Consider the following 25,432-nt stretch of genomic DNA (forward strand, 5'->3'; position numbering starts at 1 on the left):
GTGCCTTTAAGGGTTAAGATAAATCACATTTTTAAATAAATGTATGTTGCTACTAGCATCTTAGATTGTTATTAAGTTGAAATAATCTAATAGAGCTGAACGCAAGTGACCCTTTTTCTGCTCTTCTCCACCCTGTTTAGTGCACTAGAGGCTCTGATCAACTTTGCTTACAACGGACACCTAGCAATTGATCAGCAGAATGTTCAGTCTTTGCTGATGGGGGCAAGTTTCCTTCAGCTGCAAAATATCAAAGATGCCTGCTGTACCTTTCTCAGAGAGAGGTAAGGGTCCCCTTGGTCCTGTGCTTTGACTGCTCCCTCAGAACGTGGGGTCATGGGTTCTGGTCTTGCTGTGGAACAGGGTGGTGGAATTGTGCTGTTAGAGAACAAGATGCTAAACTGTGGTCCTTCCTTCCAGTTGCTTGTGGTGGGTTCAGGAAAAAGTTAAATATCCTTTGGCCCTTTACAAGAAGGGTGGAGGAGGACTGTGTATCCTCATTCCATGTCCAGCTGTGGGCGGTGAGGCAGGCCCAGATGGGCATGAGTTACTGTCTGGAACAAAGGTCACATCACTCAAACCGGAAAATGGAAATGCTAAACTGACGTGTTTTACTGCACTCAGTAAGGGTTCATTGTGCAGACTCTCTTACTAAGGGCTCTGCAGTTCTATTGCACTCTCTTGGTCCACTTCTTGAATGCAGCTGTAGAACAGTTTTATCACAGCTTTATATCTACCCTTAAAATGTTTCTCTGGGGTTTGATGTAGGACCTTGTACTGCCCATCATCATAATAGATCTGAGCACCTCAAACAGCGATTTTACCCTGTGAAATAGGAAGGGACTGTCCCCAGTTTACAGACTGGGAAACCAGGCACAGATCAAATGATTTATGAAAGGTACTACAGGGAGCCTGTGGAAGAGCAAGGAATTGATCCCAGGTCTTCTGAGTCCAGTCCAGTGCCTGAGCTACAAGACCATCTTAGTAATAAATGTCAAGATCCTACAAATCAAGGAGTTCGGTTAGTGTCTGGAAATATACCATACGTTCACCATTAGAAGTGTCAGGTACACTTAGTTTTTATGTTTTACTATGCCGTGTTCTTCTGCAGCTCTTCAGTTCATTCCATGGTATTGCACCAAACATACGTAATAAATGCAAAATCTCAACCAGTTTTTTTCATTCTGTATGGACTTATCCCAAAATGCATGATTCAGAGAAGAAATTTACTATGGGCCTGTTTCAGATGTTTCCATGTGAACCCAGGGGTTCTCTACTATGTGTAAAACATAGATAATTAGCTCAAATAGTTAGTAAAATCATTACATACTTGGTTTTTCCTGGCAAAAAAATTAATTTTTGCACACTGGGCTCGGTACCAAACAGAGAGAACTGGGTTGCGCTGGTGAAGTGCTGGGGCCACGCTTAGAGACTCAAATCCATTTTTAGGCACCTAAATAAAAGTGGCCTGATTCTTTTTCCGCCACAGGTTCTGAGCTGCCACAGTTCCACCTAAACTTAATGGGAGCTGCTTATGCTGAGCACCTTTGAATGGTGGGCCACTCTTACTGAGCTCTGAAATATGGATTTGAGAGGGTAGTTAAGGTTTTTATGTATAACGAGATACATTTGAAAATCAGTGGGCTCTGATCACTTGCCTCAGGAATAGCCAGAACATGCATGTCTAGTTCCAGTTTTTACAGGAAGGTTATAATGACTGGGGTTTTTTCTTATTTAACTTTGCTATGTGTTCCTGAGGATTTTCTGGGTGTTGATGACCTCACAGTTTGCGAGGATTTAAAGTCCAAGGCTGTGTAAACCTTTGCTTGGCAGGTAATGACTGCGCTTTTCCTGCGCTCGCCATATCTAACTCTTTGCTTTGTAAAATACTCTTGGTTCACTCCATTATTAAACGTGCCACAGGGTTGTTTTAAATGTTTGGATCTTTATGCCCTGTAAGAGCTTGGCATTGCCAGACCTTCAGGGTTCTGTACCCATCCTCTCCGTGGTCATTGTTTGGATGCTCTGCTGATGTGCGCTCAGAATTGGTTATGTAAAGTTTGAAAGCAACCATAAAGATTCCCTCTTCGGAGGATCAAATCCAAACAGGCAGCTTCATTGTGGTGGATCTCCCCTTGACCCCTTCTGAAGACTGCGGAAACTTGCACCTAGGGTTTATTTCCATTATTCAGACGTTGGGACTGAAAGAAGAAGGAAGAGTATAAAAGGGAGGTGCCCAAAATTTGACCTTTGGGCTAAAGGCAGTTTATGGAGTCTTTTAATGGTAACACACAGCCAGTAAGCTCTTAAATATGGAGGTGTGGTCCCTGGAAATGCTAAGCATGCATGGCTCCATCTTGATCAGAGCATTCTGTTTTCTGCTTCTGTAGTGCATGGTCTTGGCTCAAAGCACTGAGTTTGCCCTGCTGTGGTACGGGTGACTTTGTGGTCCCCAATTAGGCAAAAGTTGAGGTATCTCTGTCAGAGTCTGATTCTGGGCATTGTGTAGTGAGTTTAATAGTGAGGCAAGAGTGGTACCAAATGTTTCCACAAACTGTTTTCATTTGGGTTAGAATAAGAGAAACTAACAATAGTATTCTGACATGCCTCATATCCATATGACCCATAAATACTGTGAAACAACCAGAATGGTCATCTCCTGTTGAACAGAGGTGCACGGATCTGGTGGCAGAATTTCTCTCTTATGTGGGAGTTTCCAAATCTCCCATAGTGTGGGCTTGATTTTCAGCATTTTTACAAGTTTTTAGAAACATCTGCGCCGAAAGCTCCTTGCACCACACAGCTGCCTGGAGCAATACTTTTTCAGTTCTTTTGTGCTGCTTTATGATGGCATGCAGCAGCACCTGTTCAGCTGATCTGATCACTAGTTCATTTCTGCAGGGATTGTTCCTGTATTCTGACCTTTAATAGCTAAAAGACATCCTCAGTAAAGCTTTATTGGTCAGGAAAATCAAGTAAGAAGAGGTGGCCAACATCTCACTTCAGTAATTAGCAAAGGTGTCTGATGAAAACAAACTATGTTTGTAAGTTTCTGAAGAACACGCTTACCCTTGCTGTCAAACCAACAGGTTTCATTCCTGGAATCTAAAGTTGTACTTATGCATGGAATAGACATTGTGTAGATTCTTGCACTGCTGCTACTCCTACATGTCACGCCCTGACTTTAGGAGGCCCGCCCGGGGAGAGCATGCATCAGTCTCCAGGTCCAGTCAGTCCTTGGTACTTCAGAGAATGTCAGCAAGGGGGCTTATTGTTCTTACGGTGCGATTTCCCCTGTCCTCTTAATTTGGCATGAGTCAATCTTCATGACTGTGCATACACTGGCCAGTTTAACCTGCAAACTGGTGTCTGTTGGAAGGGTGAGTTCTCTAATGTGGCACATCCATCAGTTTCACAAGGTTTCACTTTCTCTGATGTTCAGTTTCCTTGATTCAATTTCAAATTCACTGCTTCTTTGGACCACATTCAAAATGTGTACATTGTTAACCCCTTTATTAAAATAACCTTATTTTGTATCCCCCAAGGCTTCATCCTAAGAACTGCCTAGGCGTACGTCAGTTTGCAGAAACCATGATGTGTGCCGTGCTCTACGAATCTGCCAACAGCTTCATCCACCAGCACTTTGTGGAGGTGTCCATGTCTGAAGAGTTCCTTGCTCTACCCTTCGAAGATGTGCTGGAGCTGGTTTCAAGGGAAGAGCTCAATGTCAAGTCTGAGGAGCAGGTAGGTGCACCAGCTGGTAAATGGTATAGCAGAGGCAGCTTTTGCCACCAGAGGATTTGAAACCCTTGGGGCATAGCAAGATCTGGGTGAGAAGTTGAACTGGTCCATGTAGTGATCAAAACTGAGAAGATGGCCTTATTGTGGATGGTGGGTGTATGCCCTTTGCTAGAATAATGGTGCTCTGACTCTTTCACTCTGTACATAACTTGTGGGAATTGGGGCTTCTTTCAGCTTGGTTATCAGAACACTCTTCTGGGGAGCATCCGTTATTTGCGAAGCATGGCATTGAACTGTGCTGAAATGTTCGCAGCTGAGAACCCTTGACGTCCGGAACTCTAGTGACATCTTGAACTCTCGCTTTACTGAGTGAATTTCAGTTCTGTTGAAAGGTGCTGGGATCTCTGCCCTGGAAGCGATCTCTAGAACTACAGAATAAACAGTGTTTCAGCCTTATTCTGGAGGGATGCCTTCGAGATTCTGTACAGCATTTTGTAATGAATCTTCCTCCTGAAATTGCCAATGAGATGGTCGGTCGGGATCGTGGCTTACGTAATATGGAGGCCTTTGTACAAGGAACTGGACTGAACCACACCGAGTCACTTCACATAGGCCTCTGAATAACCATTGCCACTTTGACCCATAGCAGCAGCGATCCTGATTTGAACTGGAGATCTGCATCTGAAAGGCTCTGCATCTTGCTGCCAGTGTTCAAGCCATCGCATCCCCTGTGGTGGTTCGGGGGGCTTATTCCTAGAGAAAAATAGACTTTTAGAAAGTCTGGGTTGGAAAAAGAGGTCCCTGGTTAGAGGTATAGGTTAGGAATCATTAAAAAAGGGATAGAGAATAAGACGGAGAATATCTTATTGACCTTATATAAATCCATGGTATGCCCCCATCTTGAATACTGTGTACAGATGTGGTCTCTTCATCTCAAAAAAGATATACTGGCATTACAAAAGTTTCAGAAAAGGGCAACTAAAATCATTAGGGGTTTGGATCAGGTCCCGTATGAGGAGAGATTAAAGAGGCTAGGACTTTTCAGCTTGGAAAAGAGGAGACTAAGGGGGGCTATGATAGAGGTATAGAAAATCATGAGTGGTATGGAGAAAGGGAATAAGGAAAAGTTATTTACTTGTTCACATAATATAAGAACTAGGGGCCACCAACTGAAATTAATGGGTAGCAGGTTTAAAACAAATAAAAGGAAGTTCTTCTTCACTCAGCGCAGAGTCAACCTGTGGAACTCCTTGCCTGAGGAGATTGTGAAGGCTAGGACTATAACAGGGTTTAAAAAGAGAACTGGATAAATTCATGGAGGTTAAGTCCATTAATGGCTATTAGCTGGGATGGGTAAGGAATGGTGTCCCCAGCCTCTGTTTGTCAGAGAGTGGAGATGGATGGCAGGAGAGAGATCACTTGATCATTACCTGTTAGGTTCACTCCCTCTGGGACACCTGGCATGGGCCTCTGTCAGTAGACAGGATACTGGGCTGGATGGACCTTTGGTCTGACCCAGTATGGCCTTTCTTATGTATAAACATCAGGTCTGAATCGTCTTATCTCCTTAGAACCTCTTGTTCAAATTTCACACATGCTCAAATCAAGCCACCTTCTTCTGAGGCAGGTAAACTTTAGCACAGGCTTCGTGTCTTTCATAAGATTTTAAAACAAGAGGTCTTCCCTGCTGTGTGAAGCAGTTACGGTCCCATGACTCTCCTTGTGAGCAGCAGACTCTGTCCCAATGTCCTTGGTGACGGTTTTCCTTCTAACTGTTGTGCAACACGCTGCCTGCCACCTTCCACCTCTGAGATGGTGTTGCATTTTAGTGTGGTGCAGCATACAGTTGAGTTGTCCAGTAGAACCTCAGAGTTACGAACACCAGAGTTATGAACTGATTGGTCAACCACATGCCTCATTTGGAACTGGAAGTACACAATCAGAGAGCAACAGAGGTGAAAAAAAGCAAACGAAGTACAGTACCGTGTTAAACGTAACCTACTAAAAAATACAGGGAAAGTTTTAAAAAAATGATTGGACAAGGTAAGGAAATGGTTCCTATGCTTGTTTCATTTAAATTAAGATGGTTAAAAGCCGCATTTTTCTTCTGCATAGTAAAGTTTCAAGCTGTATTTAAGTCAGTGTTCAGTTGTAAACTTTTGAAGGAACAACCATAACGTTTTGTTCAGCGTTACAAACAACCTCCACTCCCAAGGTGTTCGTAACGCTGAGGTTCTACTGTACAACGTTTTGGGGTCTTCTGGGGTGCAAGTTGCGTTTAAAGATATGACTACCAGCTGATCTGTTGGAGAAATACTTTATGCTAGAAACCTCTAGAGAACGGAAATGGGAGGTTCTGGCTTTGTCCAGTGTAAATGAAAGGCTTGGAAACGATGTGTGTGGCTATCCAAATTTTTTCCATGACAACCCAATATTTAGCATGTGTGCATGATGCTTAGTGGCAGGGTTACACCACAAGGTGGCAGCAGTAACCACAAATGCCAATAATCAGATGTTTACAAAGCAAAACTTTTTCTGGTAATCTCTTAATTCAGTTCTTGGGAGAAGGGGGCCGAACTGTGTAAATTGTTGGCCTTCAAGGCATTAATGCTGTTCCACATCAGTATTGTGGACACCTCGGTTCAAATTCTTATCTACCGCTGATCAGCCCAGCAGGATCTCTGGATGCAGTGGCAGCAGCCTGGTTAGACGAATGGGACAATGCCCCCTGAAATGGAAGCTCTCAGCTGCATGCCCAGAAGGTCAACACACTGGGGCTATTTCAGACCAATGGGTGGGGAATTAATTCCAAATCTGGGCCCTTATGAAGAATGCCCTGCGTTATAGAGGACCCCTCTGGTGAATTCAGGAACGGCATTGATGGCCTCTGTGATTGAAAGGTGTATGCTAAGAATGGGGAAGGAATAATGTGGTGAGCTGGGTGTTAGTGGAGACGTGCTGGGCTCTGAGTGGCAAAGTGTTAGTATCTTTGCTCTAGATCCCTCGAGTGACTTCTGTTTTCCTGATCACTGTGTTCCTTGGCGAGACGTTCCTTTTGTTACAGTCCATCTGTTCAAGTTTGTCTTCATCCCGCCTTTTGTGAGCTGCTTCAGGACAGAGAAAACAAAATCTCGTGTCTACCCGAAGTGCAGAGACCTACCAAAGAAATGGCTCCTCTCTCTTCTGGCAGGTATTCGAAGCTGCGTTAGCCTGGGTCCGGTACGAGCGAGATCAGAGGGAACCCTGCTTACCTGAGCTACTGTCCAAAATCCGACTGCCCCTTTGTCGACCTCAGTTCCTCACTGACCGTGTGCAACAAGATGACCTTGTCCGCTGCTGCCACAAATGCCGGTGAGCGCTTGTGGGCTGTTCAGGAGATGTCCAGTGTGTGTGGGCCTCCACGCTGATAGTGTGTTGGAGTGGCTGTCCCAGAGCCTGAAATCCTCTCCCCATGAAGTGGGAACGCCACACACAGGAGAAGAGCGATTCCCTCGTGCTGCCTGCTGATGAGGCTAAGCCAGCATCTGCAAGGATTAGCTCTGCAGGGTAGAGAAGAGATCAGTTGACATAATCATTGGCGACCTCAGCAGAGGGACCAGTTTGGATGGTGGTCCCAAGACCCACCAAACTATCGTTCTAATGTTTGGTCTTAATTTCAGGGACCTGGTGGATGAAGCAAAAGACTATCACCTAATGCCAGAACGCCGGCCACACCTCCCGGCATTCAAGACACGTCCCCGGTGCTGCACATCGATCGCAGGATTGATTTATGCTGTTGGAGGTCTTAATTCAGCAGGTACCTTGCATATCCACTTCCCACAGCTACCAAGTGACGAGTACATTGAGTAACAGCATCGATTGTAAACGTCATGCTTCACCCGTAAAAAGTTGAGCAGTCTCTCCTGCTCTTCCCTTTTTCTGTAGCCCTTTGATGACACTCAGGCCATCCCGCCGACAGAATGCTGAGGGGGGCTGTGGTCGGTTGTTGAACGTTTTTCACTCTAGGAATGCTGGGTGGATTGCTCAGGGATATTGTTTCCAGTGTGTGTGAAACTGCACCAACTTGTTGCATTTGTCTCTTTAAAATTACGGGCTCCAGTGTAAGTGTGGAGAACCCCAAAGGCAGTAATAGAAGAACATATTGGCAGCATTAATGCATTGCATTCAAGCGTACAACAGGTAAAATAATTGCCATGCTCTTTGGTCTGTTTCAAAGAAGTCAAGCCTCTGTAGTAAAGGCAGTTTCCTTTTCCATTATGAACCTTTCCGTTGTACCTTAACCATGAAAACATGGCTCGTGCCACGCAAGGCTTCATTGTGGGAACAAGAGCATGTGTTAGTTCAACTTCTCTTTGATTCAGGTACACATGGAGTCACTCCAAGGACAGTATGCTCCCCATTATCCCATTAACACAAGTTCTATTCGACTAATCAGGAGTTTGGTTGGTCGAGAGGACAGGAACCTCTTCCTCGCAGTCCTGGCCAGGGGTCTCTGCACTGCCCTGCTCGTTTGCTCCCATGACACTGGGATTGCAGAGGGCTCGCTGTGCTGACGCAGAGCCATTGACACCCAAGCCTTTCAGACCCGAAGGGGTGAGGCAGAGCAGAGATCCCTGACCAGGACTCTGCCCTGCCAGGACTGCAGCCTTCCCTGCACCTGGTGCCTGCAGGGATCAGATGTCATCAGCCCTGCAGCAGTGGAAGGAGCCCTCTGCAGCTCTGCTGTCACAGCCCCGCTCGTTCCCTTCCAGGACTGCCAGGCTGCAGCGGGTTCCCTGCGCTGCCCCAGGAGCCGTTCAGCAGCAGGGCAGCCTCCCCTCTGGACGGGGACTCGTCCTCCTCGCAGTCCTGGACAGGGGTCTCTCCTCAGTGAGCCGAGCCTTCCAGTTATCCAAACCCTTGCCTTGTCCCCCATCGTGAGAGCCACGGGGGACAAGGAAGGGATTTGATAACGTGGAGGTTCAGCTAGTAGGATCTCGGATAAACTGGACTTTACCATAGTTCTGTAGGCCCATAATCATCCTGCATAAACCCAGGAAACTTACAGTCCCTTTTAAAATGCCATGCAGCAGCCCACTAATGCCACGGATCCAGTGAACACATGCATACTACAGGGCTGCCTCATGAGGCCTGGATTCCGTACCCTAGAAGGATGAGGTCAGCCATGCGGGAGTGGTGCTGCTGCGATTCCAGGGAGTCGACTGGCCCCTGCGATGTTAATTGTTAAGTCACAAAGCCTGGTACCTGCTGTGAGGGTCCTGCCAGCGGTTTGATTGCAGGGGCAGGGTGTAAGGAGTCCACAAACAGTTTGGATTGTGGAGCCCAGATTTACAGGAGCTCCCTCCAATGTTGAGCAGTTCCCCATCAGGGCTGGGTGGAGATGGGGCTGATGTGCTGATGGGGTATTCTGGCACCTGCTAACATTTATGTAGGAATGTGGCCATGCCAGGGCTGAGGAGGCTATGCCAAACCGGAGACTCAAGTAGGGACCATTTAGAGGCTCCACTATCATCCCTTGGCCTGGGGGGCAAGATCCCTTCCCTACTGCCGCCTACACAGGCCATCCCTACAGATACTCAAGGCACTGAGCCCAGGTTTTTCCCTTAACACTCAGAGCGCGAACCCTGTATCCCCATCATTCTTCCTTGCATGGATGAACAGATGGGAAAAGTCCATCGCTTTCTGCTTCTGCCCCCATTCAGCAGAGGCTCCACAAAGAAAAAAAATCTGTCACTTTTTTTAATTTGAGTAGCAAATTTTTATGCAGGTGATTCACTGAACGTGGTGGAAGTCTTCGACCCCATTGCAAATCACTGGGAGAAGTGCCAGCCGATGACGACGGCACGCAGCCGAGTGGGTGTGGCTGTGGTGAATGGACTCTTGTATGCCATTGGTGGATACGATGGCCAGTTAAGACTGAGTACAGTGGAAGTTTATAACCCAGAGATGGATTCTTGGTCCAAAGTAGGAAGCATGAACAGCAAACGAAGGTACGTGAGACATACACCCCGTTCCGTACAAAGAATTTGAGGGGAGGAAGAGATGAAATGTTCACAAGGGCAGGGAAAAATCTAGGAATCAGTAGTGCTGAAAATGGCTGAGGTGACCGGGGAGATCAGAGTTTGTAGGGCGATACAGTAGGAAAAAGATCAAAGGAATGGAACAGGAAGGGAGTAGTTGCGCTTTGCATAACTCTGGTGGAAGCGCACTTGGGATGTTACATTCTGTTCTGGGCTCCTCTTTACCAGAATGACTCACTGGAGGGAGTTCAGAGAACATCAGCGCGAGTCTAGAGGGATTGATGTACGAGGAAAGATATGAAGAGCTACATATGTATGGTGTGGCCTCACAGTGACCAAGGGCGGAGAAAGAACTCTTATTGGTGTCAGCGTCTGAGAGAGAATTATTTGTGGTGGCACAAAGAAAAATAAGATGAAATTGAGACAGGGCAGACAGGCTGATTATCAGAGAGAATTTCTGGTAGATCTATAAGGATGTGGAATAGATTCCCAAAGGAAGTAGCGGAAGCCATGTTGCTTGGGACCTTTTTAAAACTAGCCTGGATAAAGCAGTGGAAAATGTGTTGTAGGGAATACTCATTCACTGGCAGGCAGAGTGATGGACACATGGGTCTTCTGTCTCTTCGGTGCACTCATGCATCGCTGAGCATATAGACTCCTCCACTGGAAAGTGCTGTCAATTTACACAATGCAGGGCTTGCAGTCCAGGCTTTGCAAAATGAGTCCTGAGTGATTTTATCTCTGAGCAGAAGATCTGGTGGTTTATATGCTGAGCAAAGGGAAGTTGGTTCAGTTCACACCAACCTAGGAATTATGTTGTGGTGGCACTTGGAAAGGCACACTGCATTATGTGGTCAACAATGTGAAAACCCACCTATTAACTCTCATGGCAGCACTGTCCCTGCCTCCACAGCAGCCTGTGGCTCGTCTGTCTCCTTCCAAATTTAAACGTGTTTGTGGCTTCCAGTGTTTTTACTCTGGTTTCTTTTTGCTGCTCCTCAGTCACTGAGCATTCTTAAATTGCCCACTTCTGCTAGCTTTGCAGCACGTCTTCCCCATAATCGTTTGTGCCTGATTTTAATGTGGTTTCAAATGCTAATCACTTGGGAAGAGTATATTGCCTGTATCTTGTTACTTGAAATTCTGTTTGTAACCCGGATACTTGGTGGCACCAGTGCGATTCTGCTGGGATTGCGCTCATTCAGGGTGGTTAGCTGCTCTGTGCAAGCAAATACAATTTAAAATCTGTAGTGCACAGTCCAGGAGTTAAGCAGGTTGTGCCAAGTAAGCCCTGTTCAGAGTGGTAGACGGCCAAGACTTTAGGTCTGTCTCTGGAGACGATCTTGAGTGTAAAGTCCTGAAACCATTTCCACGCACATCATAATCTCGAGTAGGAAAACTGTTTTTCCATAGCTATGAGGTTCCTTGTGTGGAGCTTTTCCCACAGTAAGACGACTGCTTTTCTTCCGTAGTAGGCTTATTCTGCTCTTTGCACCAGTAACGAAGCGGCTGAGTTTGCTAATCCCCTAAACAACCTTCTGGGCTGCAACCCTGCCATGAGGATCCGGTTCTACTTGCACTTTACTAGAGTGTGCATCATGAGAGTGTTGTCCTTTCATCCTCGCTAAAACTTAGTCTTTTGAAGCAAAGCAGAGTGGGTGTCCATAAGAGGGTGTTTTACACAGAGCAGAGTGCGCCTGAAGGATTGTATCCAAGAGCTTGGCTTTTGCAGTCCATAATGGTTTTCTCATTGCAAGATGAGTGCTAAGAGGAAGGTGGTGGAAGAACTTAAATGTGAAACTGAAGGTTTAATTTGAAGGTGGAATTCCATTATCCCATTGTCTCGTTCCTTAATGTGCATTTTGAGCCAGATGTTTAACTGTCAAATACAGTGGAGGGGTGACCAACTTAATGGAGGTGACACTGGTACAGTAAAGCAGTAAAGGGTTTTATACTGAAGCCCATCACCATAGTACCTGAGCATCTTCCACATAAAATCAACCTCAAGAGCAAAGTCCTTAGTGGACTTCATGGAGTCTATGGCACATCTCTCTTTTCAGGGCCAAAGCTCTTCTTGGGGTAAGGTTTGTATTTTGGGATAGGATTTGGATGTGGTTTGGGGAAAAAAAGGGGACATTTGTATTGGGACGTTACATTTGTGGCATTAAAGGTCTGTTACCGTGAAACCAGCTTTGGGGCCAGACAAGTAGTTTAGCAGACCGGTAATGGGATACTGAGCCTTTCACTCACAGGCTGGTTGGTTGATTCCATATTAGGTCAGTAGTGACCAAAGTGTGCTCAGTTGAGATGGCCATCTTAAACCACTTCCTAGTTTGCAAAACCACCACCACCAGTCAGCTCCATGGGTAGCCACACTTGGTAGAGTTGAAAAGGAACAAAGATGAAATGTTTCGCTCCCTAGAGTTGAGTCTTTCAGGCCAGGGTTGAGGCGCATTTGCAGAATGTTATAAACAATTTCTCTACATCTCTCAAGCTGTTTTCTAACTGGCGGCAGTTGACTTTATTCGTGAACGTCCCCGTGTCAGCTCAATGCTGTGGTCTTGGGGGCTATATAAATAGGCAGTTTGGTAGCTGTAACTCTCAACCTGATTGTCAGACTTGTTCAGCTGTTTCATCCACCAGGTGTCAGCCAAGATGTGTTGAAAAAATGTGTTTCATAATTCAACATGGGTCATTTACCCAAAGGAATCTAACCTGGTGGTTGTGCGTTCATTGCAGTGCAATGGGAACAGTAGTGCTGGATGGGCAGATCTATGTGTGCGGTGGGTATGATGGAAACTCATCCCTCAACTCCGTGGAGACGTACTCACCAGAAACAGACAGGTAGGAGCTTCTAAACGTACTACTGCTTCTCCCACTGGGTTCTGCCCTTCTCCTGAAGCATAGAAGTAACAGCCGAGAGCACTGTTTTTGAAACCGATGAGCTACAGTATGCTGAAAAACCTTTTATTTCCTGTATAGCAACTATATTTGGCTTCAAACCATGCGCACTCGCTTGAGAGAAGTGAATGGAGTAAAGCTTTGATACAAAGCTAAGGCCCTTCGTTTTCAGGGTTTACTGATTTTTTTCCCCCCACCTAAATTTTGGACCATCCAGGTACATGGAAATACCGATTTGTGTTAAGAAAATTCAATACATTACATGAGAGATCTATTTGTTAATATCCAAATAGTTGAAGTGTAAATGCAAGACTGTTAAAGTAAGATGACATAGTCGAAGACACATGTGTATGTCCTGTTAACATACAGTTCATGAAATAAACCACAGCATTATTTTTACTTTTAATACTCTTCCTTTTCCCTATGTTGCTTTTTTCTGTCCTCCCGTTCCCCAGTATTAACTCCAGTATTTACCCAATAATCAGTGAAGCTAATTTATTGTGCTGGTATTCACCCAATTATTAATCTTTATAGTAAACACTGATAAATTCCAGGGAAATTTTTTGTTTATTTAAACAAAATAAAATCTGAGAACGAAGGGCCTTGTGCGGAGCTTATAGATGGTGGAGTGAAAAGTACTAGAAACTCAGTACCTGAAAGGCTTCTGGGTCTCCTGAAAGCTTTGTATAATCCATGGAGCAGCTCATTGAATGTGTTTATGTGGAGATACATGTGCTCTGCCTATGGAAGGAAGAGACTCTTGCACTTCTGCTGTTTGCTTGTCTCTTGGCAAGGTGGACGGTAGCAACTCCCATGAGTTCGAATCGCAGCGCGGCTGGAGTCACCGTGTTCGAAGGCAGGATCTATGTGTCTGGAGGGCACGACGGTTTACAAATTTTCAGCAGTGTAAGTCTGAATCTCAGAGCCAGTTCTGCACCACTTTGATTTCTTGTAACTTTGTGCCATGAAGTTGGACTAATAGCACTGACCAGAGATCGGTAAAAGGGCAGGTGGGAAAGCTCACACAGCTCCCTAATCTAAGCATACAGCTCCTTAGTCCTTATCTTTAATGTCACCTGTTGATTTAGTTCTGGATGATCCCTGAGCAGGGACCGCTAACTGAGCCAAACAAATACCCACTGGAGGCTAGACTGAGAGAGTGCAACTCCTGCTCACTTCTGGCCTGAGCCAAGAATTGAGCCTCTTTCCAGAAGTGAGACTGCTGCACAAGTCGACTCTGCTCTCACCATTTCCTCCCTCTTCATTTAGTAAATCATTTTAGCCAGCCTTGTGTCTTTGGTCCTTAGTGTTTCAAGCACCATTAAAATTCCCAGATGCCTACATTTGTTACATCTGCTTTCTTTGCCTGTTTGTGGGATGTCATTTCAGAAACTCCCGTGACCCGTTAAACAAACTCAGAAGTGGGAGCTGCACGTGCAGGACAGAGCTGCTATTCCTAGTCTGATTCCAGTCTCAGTCCTAACTTACAGACTTCCTTATATTTTTTTTTTATTCAGAAAAGTCTGTTATGGGGGATCTCTTCTGCCCTACTGGGAACAGAAGTGTGGTTTGTTGTATCTGAATGAGTCTTGCCACCCATTAACTGCTCTTGGAACATTAGCTTGTCAGTTGGAGGCCCAGCCTTTAGACTGGGCTGTAATATTGACTATTACTGCCTTCCCTAGCTGACTAGGGAAAAATCTTACTGTTTGGCAGCCTGGGATGCCCAAAAGCTGAATCTGGGCTAACATATCGGCCTGCCTGGACCACAACTTTGCCATGTTCCTCCGTGAGCTCCGCCAGTTAGGTCTAACGCTGCAGTTCAAGAAGAGGGGTGATGGACCATGCACTCCAGAGCTACCACAGATACATTCTGGCCACCCTATTTTCTTGTTGAAAAACCATTTTGAGATCCAAGTTGTCCTCGTACAAGTCTAGATAAAATTATTACAAGGTGGGAGTGCACAACTGGTTGAAAAACCGTACTCAAGAGTGATTATGAATGTTCACTGTCAGTATGGGAGGACATATCTAGTGGGGTCCAGCAGGGGTCTGTCCTGGGTCTGGTGCTATTCTATATTTTTATTAATGACTTGGATAATGGAGTAGGAAGCTTGCTTATAAAATTTGCTGATGGCACCAAGCTGGGAGGGGTTGCAAGCACTTCGGAGGACAAGATTAGAAATCAAAATCACCTTAATAAACTGGTGAATTGTCTGAAAACAACACGATGCAATTGAATAAAGACAAGTGCAAAGTAGTATACTTAGGAAGGAAAAATCCAATGCACAACTACAGAATGGGGAATAACTGGCTAGGCAGTTGTACTGCAGAAAAGGAACTGGGAGTTATAGGGGATTACAAATTGGATAGGAGCCAACAATGTGATAGAGTTGCAAAAAAGGCAAATATCATTCTGGAGTGCATTGATAGGAGTGTCATATATAAGACACAGGAAGTGATTGTCCCAGTCTAGTAAGCGCAGGTGAGGCCTCAGTTGGAGTATTGTCCAATTTTAGGCACCACACTTTAAGAAAGATGCGGACAGACTGGAGAGAGTCCAGAGGAGAGCAACAAAAATGATAAAAGGTTTCGAAAACTTGACATAAGGTTATGAGGAAAGATTAAAAAACACTGGGCATGTTGTTTCTTGTGAAAAGGAGACTCTGTGGGGGTGGGAGGGCCTGATAAATCCTCAAATATGTTAAGGGCCATTATAAAGAGGACGGTGATCAATTGTCCTACCATTGGACATGAAGAACAAAAAGTAATGGGCTTAGTCTGCAAGCAAGGAAGATTTAGGTTATATATTACGAAAACTTTCCAACTATAAGGATACTTAGGCACGGGAATAGAGTCCCATTGGAGGCTGTGGAATCCCTATCATTGGAGTTTTTAAAGAATGAGGTTAGACAAACACCTGTCAGGGATGGTCTAGCAAGTTGGGGCTGGACTCGATGACCTGTTCCACCCCTACGATTCTATGCTTTTATATGCCATAAGAAAGGTTAGCAAGAATGACTGAAAGCTGAAGCCAGTCAAGTTCAAATTAGACATTAGGCCTGCTTTTTTTTAACTCTGAGGGTGATTAACCATTGACGCCACCTACCGAGGGAGGTGGTGGAGTCACCACCACCATATCTCCAAATGAAGACTAGCTGCCTTTCTGGAAGATGCTTTATCCAAGTGCAAGTTATTGGGCTTTCTACAGGTATAACTGGATGGAATTTAGTGGCCTGTGTTAAACAGGAGGCCGGACGAGATGAATTGATGGTCCCTTTCGGCCTTAAACTCTAAATCTGTGAAGTCATGATAAAAATTTCTGAGTCTGCCTGTAATTATCTTCAGTGACATATACTTACCTAGGCTCAAGGGCAGCTCTCATTCGTTGTCCATGTGCAACCCGCAATGCAGGTTTCTGAATGCCAGGACCCCTCAATGTGTTGACACTCTCTTAACTGCAGGTGGAGTACTACAACCATCACACAGCAACGTGGCACCCCATCGCAAGTATGCTGAACAAGCGGTGTCGGCACGGAGCCGCTTCCCTGGGCAGCAAGATGTTTGTCTGTGGCGGCTACGATGGGTCCGGCTTCCTCAGCATCGCCGAGGTGTACAGCTCCATGGCAGATCAGTGGTACTTGATCGTCCCGATGAACACCCGACGGAGCCGCGTCTCCCTGGTAGCCAACTGCGGCCGCCTGTATTGCGTGGGTGGCTATGATGGACAGTCCAACCTGAGCTCGGTGGAGATGTACGACCCAGAAACCAACCGCTGGACGTTCATGGCCCCTATGGTGTGCCACGAGGGAGGGGTTGGTGTGGGGTGCGTACCGCTCCTCACCATCTGAGAAGGAAGCATTGGCAGCCATCTCCAAGCAACAATCTCTGGAGAGGTTTAACGAGGGTTTTGTGATGGGATCTATCCAGAGGTACATTTCTAGATGCTCAAGTGTCATTCACGAACACAAACAGTTAAAAAGAAAGTCGCCCTGCGATTTTTCCAGGCTGAGGCTCTGCCACAGTTGAATATTCACCGTTCAGACCATGTGTGTGTAACCCCTACTCCCTTCCCTCCCCCCACACTCTAGTCATTACGTGGATCTAAGGCTAGGCAGATGCTTCCTTCTCCTAGCCTTTGCTTCAGGTACTGCATTGATCAAGATGTGGTCTACTTCTGGTTATGCTGTTGGGAAGCAGTGGAGCAGTCTATGTTGGTTTGACCCTGCATAAACTAATATTGGCCAGATCAGTGGGAGAGAGTGCGTATGCAGTATGTTCAGGGCAAATGACCCTAATACCACAGTTCAGTTTATTATTAACTACAGTAGCTTGAGTATTACAAACAGTCCAGTTCATTCTGTTTAGTTACCAAGCACGTTGGATTTTACCCACCCTTACAAAACAGGAGGGGCTTTCTCACCAATATTGGTTGTTAGAAGCCCATGTGTGGGGTAATCCTTGGAAATGCATTGCTCCTTAATTTCTGAGGATCTATCCCTATGACCAATGTATTTCATTTACTTCTTTTGAATGTAATTTACTTTGTTCTGTTGGATCAGGAAAATTGGATGTAAGCATTAAGGGAGGATGACAAATGTTTTCCCCTCTCAAATTCTCAAAAAAACAAAAAACAAAAAAAATAGATTAAAACATCGAACTGTTCTAAAAGACTGCTGAGGAAAAAAATTGAATATAAATGACACTAGCAGCAAACTTATATTTAAATAGAAAAACTGCCAAAATGTTAATTATACAGATCTTTTTTTTAAATTAAATCTGTTTTAAAGCTTTTTTCCTTTCACAAAACTTAGGCATTGGTTTCCAAAATACATATTAGAAACAGCTGGATTCCAGTATGGTCAAGATCTGTCCTTTTGATCTTTTGCGCAAAGATGAAAATGTAGCACCTCACATGTGCTTTGTTTTGGAAAGTTCCTGCTGTGCATTCAGATGTTTTTGATTTCACAAAAATGTTGTGTGGGTTTTGAAATATGCACTTGGCCTGCTGTGTTGTGAGCTCTTGTGTTTGTTGTTGGTCTGTTTGACAGCTGCCGTTCACTTAAGAAAGCTCAAATACAGACTGAGCCTTCACAGAGAAATAACGCCGAGGGATAGACAATAAGGGTTTGTGCAAGGGACATAACTTGGGCCCCAGGAAAATTGCACGTGCACAAACTTTCAGCACAGCCGAAGGTTTTGTTAAATCAGTGTCTAGCTTTTTCTGTTTAGCTACACTGGAAAGATCTTTACAGCACGCTTGGTTGATGATCTGTTAACCTAGCCATGCAGCCATCTTTTTACAGCCAAACAATGACAGTTGCAAAAGTGTGATACTGTCAACATCCTTCACTTAAAGGAGAGATGAATGTGAAAGACTATTAGCGACCAAGCAGACAGTCTGGTCTTTCGCCAGGAGTCCGTGCCCATATGTTCCCCACTGTTGTTTTCCTGTCATGCAGCCTACGCTTGCAGAAGATGAGGTGTTCTCTTCCCCTTCTTCCTTGGTTCTTTGCCTTTTTAATATCCCTGTCTCTCCTCTTCTGTAACAATTGCAAATGGAAGAACACATGGATCCTTGTGTTCTTACTGCAGCGGCACGTACCACCTGACAGAGATGCTTTGGAGTCTTCGCACCTGCACCTTTGCCCTGGAGACTTGTCAGATGCCTTTATGATGCCTGTTCTCCTTTGCAGACCTGGGGAGTGGATGACTGGGTCCAAGGCTAAGTTGGAGTCTTGTCCTACATTGCTGGCCGTGTAGCTACTTCAGGCACCGAGATGCGGCTTTACAATGATTTTTTTTATATATATATATATCTCAAGGTTACAAACTTTGCCACTTTTTTGGAAGTAGATCATCCCACAATGATTTGATTGGGGTAAATGTGAGTGGCCAGCACATGGTATGGTTATGTATTCTAACTGGACGAGTCGTCAGAGTTCTCTCACGACTGGGAGGAGGACAGTTCTTTGAAACCTTCTTTTGTGCTAAATCAAGAAGCAACAAAGTTTTCAAAATCCAAGTAGGTCTGTGACCACTTTAGTCAGTCTAAGCATGAAGCCAGCATTCTGCATTAACTTACATCAGAGCAGGTTTAGAGGAACGCATGACAGTGACAGCCTATGTATATACAATATCTAGACGCAACAGGACGAGGGAAGGACAGCGTGGCCTAGGAGAGACCCCTTTGAACTCGGGGATAATATTATAAAATGATGTGAAATGTATTTATTAGCTCTTCAGTATTTCACTTGCATGAATATGGTCTGCCACTAATCTAGGGCTTCCTTCTCAACCTACTTCCTCCTGTATGATCCTTTAGTGAAGCCCTGGTCACAGTCTGTGAGAACGCCAACACAGGCTTCTGATGGGACGAGCAGCTGGGAAGGAAAGGATGCTGTATTCAAACACTAATCTCTTCCATTGACACACAGGGACACGGGGGAATGATAAATATATGTCCATTTCTTTTTGTGTGCGCTTTTTTATGTTCGAACCTTCCTCTGCAAGGGCCAGATCTTGTCAGACCTGGAGCACCCTAATTTCTATCATTCAGTGGGATCTGAGCGTGCTCTGCATCTCTTGAAACGGGGTCCTGAGTCTGAATTTCTGGGCTTTGTTGGTTTTTTTGTTCATATCAAAAACCTCAGTGCTGCTTAGATTTTTTTTACTTTGGGTGTGGATGTGGATGTCTCTATATTCAGGTACCATGTATATTGTAGATGTATAATATGAGCATGTGTGGTTATAAATGTGGGTGCTCTGTCTAGGTATCGATATCTATTTTGTATGCATTTACCAACCAATGGATCATGCTTGAGGATAAACATTCGTTTGGCATTTCCATGCTGCTAAGACTTTTTTTAAACGTCGGCATCAAGACTAAGGTAGTTTTCAGGCCATGAGCTGAAAGGTGGTAGAAAAATAAAATTGTTGTTTGCCATTAGCTGCAAGGCTTTTAAACTATGTATCTTGGGGAAGGAGTGTGTGTGGCGGGGGAAGGGAGGATTTTAGGTTTATTTGCTTTTGAAAGTAAAGGGTGTGGCAAGGAAGGAATTAGCAATTTCTTTCTGTCCTATTCATCTTCCCAACTTGTGTTTTCCACTCTCAGCCAAGCCTCACTAGCAAGGGTTTGATTGAGCAGATTTCTTTAGGGGCCCATTGACCTGTCTATTAATACCAGAGTTTCCGTGTCTTTCTTAGCAGGGGTGTTGCATTGATACAGCAAGGCTCAGCAGTTATCGAGTCATTTGGTGCCCCCTTCCGTAGAGCAACTATGGTGATAATCATGGGGTTGCTCTCCTAGGAGAGAGGATTGTTTGTCCCCTGCCCATATGTTAATCCATCATCCCAAATTTTCTCCCTCAGCAAGAATGTATTTGCATCACTGAGTGCGTAGATATCCTGCAGGCCCATCAAAAGTTACCCAAGGGGAGTGGAGGAGTCAAACTTTTTCAGAACTGCATTTACCCTTGTGACTCTTTCTTTGAGTAAGGCTGAACTTTACTGCCACCATATGTGCAGAATGATTGGTAGGTGCAGTTCTGGAGTGCCACTGGGCCTACTTGGGGTAGATCTGCTTGTACCATAATGAGTAAATGACTGTGCCATGTCAGGAATGAATTAGATATACTGAACAAGAGAGTCATAGAGGAATTAGTCTCATTGTGTTTTGGCTAATCTCAAATCACTTTGGGATAGTTCTCATAGTTTCTCGAGCCATCTCCGTTAGCCTTGCCTTGAATGCCTTCCATAAGTTCACTTGGCAGGGAGATTGGAATGCCGAGGATGAGATACGTGTTTCTAGTTGACTGGGAATTGCCTGGCCAAACACTGTTTCATGCCCATAAACAGCTGATGGGCTAATGGTTACTCCAGCAGCCTGTTTGCTAATTAGGGAAGCTTTGTGCATTTTCCAAGTCAATCTTATGCCTGTTAGATCTGTTTGCAGAGAACAGATTCCTAACCGTGTTCAGAGCGGTTCTGAGGGTTAGCTAGACCAGGAGAGATCTGGATATTGAGTATTCCAAACACAGCTTTAGTAATGTCTTTAATGCCAGATGGTTGCAGGAATCCTCATCCACTACAGCTGTGATTTAGGGACTCAAATTCAAATTCACTTCCTGGCTAGCCGAACCAACAAGCAATAGCAAAGAGCTCAGTTTGGAGGGTGGGGTGGGAAATTTTGCTGGGGGTTCTCTGCCTGCCTGCATTCCCACCTCTTGGGACACAGGTTATGCCGTGTGCACTCAGCAGGTTTAATATCTCATAACGTTATTCCCCATAAAGTGGGTAGCATCTTCTCTTTACAATGTATTTGTATTACAGTTAACAACCAGGATCAGGACCCCCTGTGCTGGATGCTGTACAGGTGTCTGGTAAAAGATAGTCCCGCCTCAGAGAGTTTCCAGTCTAAATGGTGAGAGGGTTAACTGAAGCACAGAGTCCACAAGGTCACATAGCCAGTCCGTGTCAGAGCCAGGAATAGAATCCAGGTCTCCTGACTCCAGTGCAGTGCCCTAGCCACTAGATCATACTGCTTCCTTTTTTGGGTCACTGTTACAAGGGGCAAGGAAGGGGAAACAGCCTGTTTTAAAATCCCAAATCCACAGCAGAATTAAATTACAATAATGCATCTGTAAAGCGAAGTCCTTGAAAATCAGCTCTTCCTTGTCTCGCCAAGACTTGAGTTCACGTTTGTTTCTTGGCCTTCTACAGTTGAGGGTCTCGTTCCTCCCAAAAGCTGGGGAAAGAGTGCTGTCCCTCTGGCCTGGTGTCTGGGATAGCACCAACTGCTCCAGGGGAAACGCACAACTCTGAACCTGCAAGTCCTAACTGGTAGGTAGCCTGTCTGGTCACCATTCTTTCCAAAATACATGTAGAAGAGCTATGGATCAAAACATTGAAGTCCATAGAGCAGGGCGCACTTACACCAGCTGAGACTCTGGCTCTGAGCATACTTGAACTTCAGCACATTCTCCAATTCCCTGAGCTCCATTCCTTACTTCTCTCACAACCTCCATGTCCGTGGTCTAAGGTGTGATCTGTCCAAACCTGGAGGAGCTGGTAAAAGAGTGTATATGCCCATATATACCCAACTATGGTGGTTAGGAGGCTGTTGGCCCATTAGCTGGTATGGAAGAGTGCAGAGTTAGTTAGGTCTCTCACTGATAGCTTACTAATGGAAAACTAATAGTATTTACAAATTTAATATTCTAATCAGTTATCCAAACAACTAAAAAGCCATATGGATGGGGTGTTCCTGTGACAACCTGCGAGGGATGAAGTTGCTAAATCAACTCTAAGCTTCTGATCGGTTGGAAACATTCGGGCCACTCAAATTCTTTGACTAGGCTCTTCCTAGAGCCGGACATGGCAGCACAGTGTTACAGATCTTGCTGAGCATTTTCTCTAGGCTTTTAGCACACTTCTTACACTTGTGGTACCTCCCCAAAACAATGCACAGACAACTGGGTTGGGGAGTTCTAAAGCACTTCTCTCACAACCTCATGATTTCCTGCTGGCTCAGTCCACTTCTTAATCCAAGTGACAAGCAACTGTGGGATGTACTTGCCTTCTGTTTTACAAAGTGCTTTTTGCTTCCTCTGTGACAGTCGGATGTGTTCATTAACAGAAGGACTGTTACAATGCAGAAAAGCATATGGAAGTATTCATACTAGGCCAATTGTATAAGACAGCGGTGGCTTTTTCGCTGTTATCTGATAACCAATATTTGAGAATCTGGCTCTTCGCTTTTTTCTCTATTGGATTAATCTATAACCTGTCATGGTTGGTTAGCATCACAGCTGACAGGCATGAAGATTATGAATTCAGCCAAGCTAATGCGTATTTTGCTCTAGGTCTCAGAGCAGCTGCTTGGAAGGGGTTTGCTTCAAAGAAGTTGGGAGATCTGTTAATGTGATAACTGTGTCCAGCTGTAACAACTCTTGGAAAGGACAGTAAATGCCACCTTTCCTCTGACATTCTTGATCCTTGCCAACACAAGCTGACCTGGGTGTACATCCATGAGGCAGGACAGAAGACAAAGCGAGTCCTTTTGACTCTTCCTTTTTGTATATATGATCGGATTAGGGTTTCTTGAGCTATTGAAGGTTGGGTGAATATTAACTGCTGAAATGATGGGACTAGATGGGTGACCGAGGGCTCTGTTTTTGGCGACGATTGACCCCGATCAAAGCATTTTATGTCTAAATTTTAATGGCCACTGCAGGAGGTGGGATACTGGGCTTGATTGGCTATTGATCTGATCTGATTTGACAAATCTTATGTTCTTATCTATCCATGCCAGCTGCCTTGGGCTGCTGCAAATAACTGAGTCAGCTTAGTTCTCCAGCTTCAGCTTTCAACAGGCATGAGAGCACGTGGTTGGCCATGTTGGCTCAGACACCATTAGTGAAGTACCGACACGTGCCAAGCATTCTGCCTGATGCCTGTGGCAGGGGTGTTGCAGGTCCCATCTCTTGTGTGGTGTTGAAGGGGCGCTTTTGTTCCCCAGTGGTGCAAGTCACCCATTCCCAAAGGAGAAATTAAGTGTTTAATTTCTCCTGCTCTTCCAAGGTATAAACAGGGTCCAAAAAGTGGTCTCCTCTTTGTGGGGAAATATGCAGTCTCCGTGCTCTGGGTTCAGCAATGTCTTAGCCTAGCATCTCCCCCCGCCCACTACCCAATCCTTTCTTCTGAGTGTCTGCTGGACCTAGTAGGGCAAGTCCCATCTGCAGCCACTAGCTAGCCTTCCTGTCTGGTTCCAAAGCTCTGCAGACCAGTTGGGAGAAGAGGGGATCTGGGCCTTGTTTCCACCTGGCTGGCCACATCCCCTAAGGCTATAGTGGAAAAGGAGCTCTCTAAGGATTCCCCTTGCGGTATGTCAGTCTGTTCCCCTCTCTTGAGACTCTTCTTTGTGAATGGTGGTTCCGCGTTCCTGAACCAAAGAGAAATGAGAACCAAGGTTACCTTGTTCTTTGAAGGCGAGTATGATCTTAGTCATTGTGCATGTTTTAGGTGGCAGGTGAGCTGCTCTAATCAGAGGTTTACCCACTATTCAAAGAAGAATTGAGTTTGTTTTGAATGAGTTCCTCTTTGTTAGGGAAACTTTAAAGGCCTCGTCTGCCATTAGTTTGTCAGAATATGTGTGAGTGTCGGGGTGGGGGGGGAGTGCATTGTTACACACCTGCCCAGTTAAAGCCTATATTTTCAAGCATGAAACATCCAGGACCTGATTTTTGGCAAGTGCTGAGGACTTGCTGGTCCCACTGAAATCAGGGGGAGTGGCATCTTGTCAGCACCTCTGAGGATCTGTCCCCCTCAAGTTGGAAACCTGAAAGTTGAGGCTCCCTTTGAAAGCGAAGGCCTTAGCGACACATCTTGAGAATGAGCCCCCTAGCAAGCCAGCTAGCGAAGGGTCTATGGATGCGATGCCTTCTGTACTTAGCAGACCTGCATTTAAGACACAGCGTATTTCTCTTGTCTAGCGGCAAGGCTGGGCTGCTCAAATGGACGATGCATGCTAGCTCTGATGTGCGATAACGGGGGGTAAGCGCAATTATTCCTGCCAAGGATTTTGTACAGTGTCAAATCAGCCAACCTCCTTTGATATAGAAACCTATCCCTAATCTCCCCCGCCTGTTGCCCCACCCTGAGGGTATGTGTACGGATGAAGGTGGTTTTCTAGGGCAGCTGCTGTGACTGTATCCAACAGCATAAATACAGCTTTTGGGGTCATTTTATTCTCTTTAAAGGGTTTATTGAGGCACAGAATTGGCACATTCCTCTATAGGACAGCTGTCTACATCACCATGATGCTCCCAAACTTTATGGCAAAGATCCGTACCAGTATTACAGGTGGAATGTTAGTGAGCCTTACAAAATGGAGGAAATTACCATCTTAAATACACTTCAAATGGTGTGGCTATGGTTTTCTTAGCCTCTCGCTGCAGGACCCAGCTGTGGAGGGAATATAAACCTTCCGAGATGGTCCCAGTCATGGGTGATGGGCCTCCTGGACTTCCACCCTTTGTCGAGGCGGCGTCTACACTAAGCTCTTTCTGAAAACCTTCCTCTGGTGCCATCACACCAGTGGTGAGAAGTGGTGTAGACTAGCTGCCAACATCTTTACAATGTCAATGAAACTTGCTCAGAGCAGGGTCTGTCCAGTCCAGTGTTAACAAGGTGAGTGGCCTGTCTACATTAGTGCTCCCACTATTGCTGGCGGTGGTGGTACTGTGCAGAAACGTATGGCCGCTTTCCGTGGTGGGAGATGGAAGGAATGTTCAGTCTAAGCATTCATCTGCGAATTGCTGATCAGCAAGCTCTGAGAACGAGTTTGAAGGCGTATGTCAGCACACAAGGCGCTCTGAAGCTAGCTGGTCTGCACGTGCAATTGAACGGGGTCGGGTCGATCGGGGATATTCAGCTGCCTGACCGCATGATGACATCATTTGGTTCTTCTCTCTGCTGATTGGACCAAAACGTACATAAACCACATTACCTAACTATGACTGCCCTGATCTTACAATACTACCTTGTGGCCCCATTCTTCTTTGACCTTTTTGTGCACCGAATAGTAGATGGCCTCTGTCCCAAAGAGCTTACAATCTGAGTGACTTTCCCACTGTCATGCAGTCAGTAACAGAGCCATGAATAGTGATCAGTCTAATGCAGTGTTGACTGTAACATAGTTTGGTAAGATGGCTGAAGCATAGTTTGGTACTATTTATGTAGGCAAATACTGAGCCTGTGATTCTCCAACAGGC

At 45.3% G+C, this 25,432-nt stretch overlaps 1 protein-coding gene across 3 annotated transcripts in view; it reads left to right on the top strand.

Annotated features, from left to right (window-relative positions):
* Window positions 1-19,506, top strand: part of KLHL18 (kelch like family member 18) — a 38,025-nt gene extending 18,519 nt beyond the window's left edge. For 2 of the 3 annotated variants that reach the window (XM_073334878.1, XM_073334880.1), the window contains 8 exons: window positions 141-281; window positions 3,543-3,741; window positions 6,929-7,089; window positions 7,398-7,534; window positions 9,491-9,728; window positions 12,498-12,602; window positions 13,454-13,565; window positions 16,124-19,506. In XM_073334878.1, coding sequence (XP_073190979.1) covers window positions 141-281; window positions 3,543-3,741; window positions 6,929-7,089; window positions 7,398-7,534; window positions 9,491-9,728; window positions 12,498-12,602; window positions 13,454-13,565; window positions 16,124-16,510 — 1,480 coding nt within the window. In that variant the 3' untranslated portion in view covers window positions 16,511-19,506. The remainder of the gene's footprint in view (window positions 1-140; window positions 282-3,542; window positions 3,742-6,928; window positions 7,090-7,397; window positions 7,535-9,490; window positions 9,729-12,497; window positions 12,603-13,453; window positions 13,566-16,123) is intronic. The other variant, XM_073334879.1, reaches the window with a different exon arrangement.
* The last annotated feature ends 5,926 nt before the right edge of the window (window positions 19,507-25,432 follow it).

The sequence above is a fragment of the Lepidochelys kempii genome, chromosome 2 (genome assembly GCF_965140265.1).
Source record: "Lepidochelys kempii isolate rLepKem1 chromosome 2, rLepKem1.hap2, whole genome shotgun sequence".
In the NCBI taxonomy this organism is placed as follows: Eukaryota; Metazoa; Chordata; order Testudines; family Cheloniidae; genus Lepidochelys; species Lepidochelys kempii.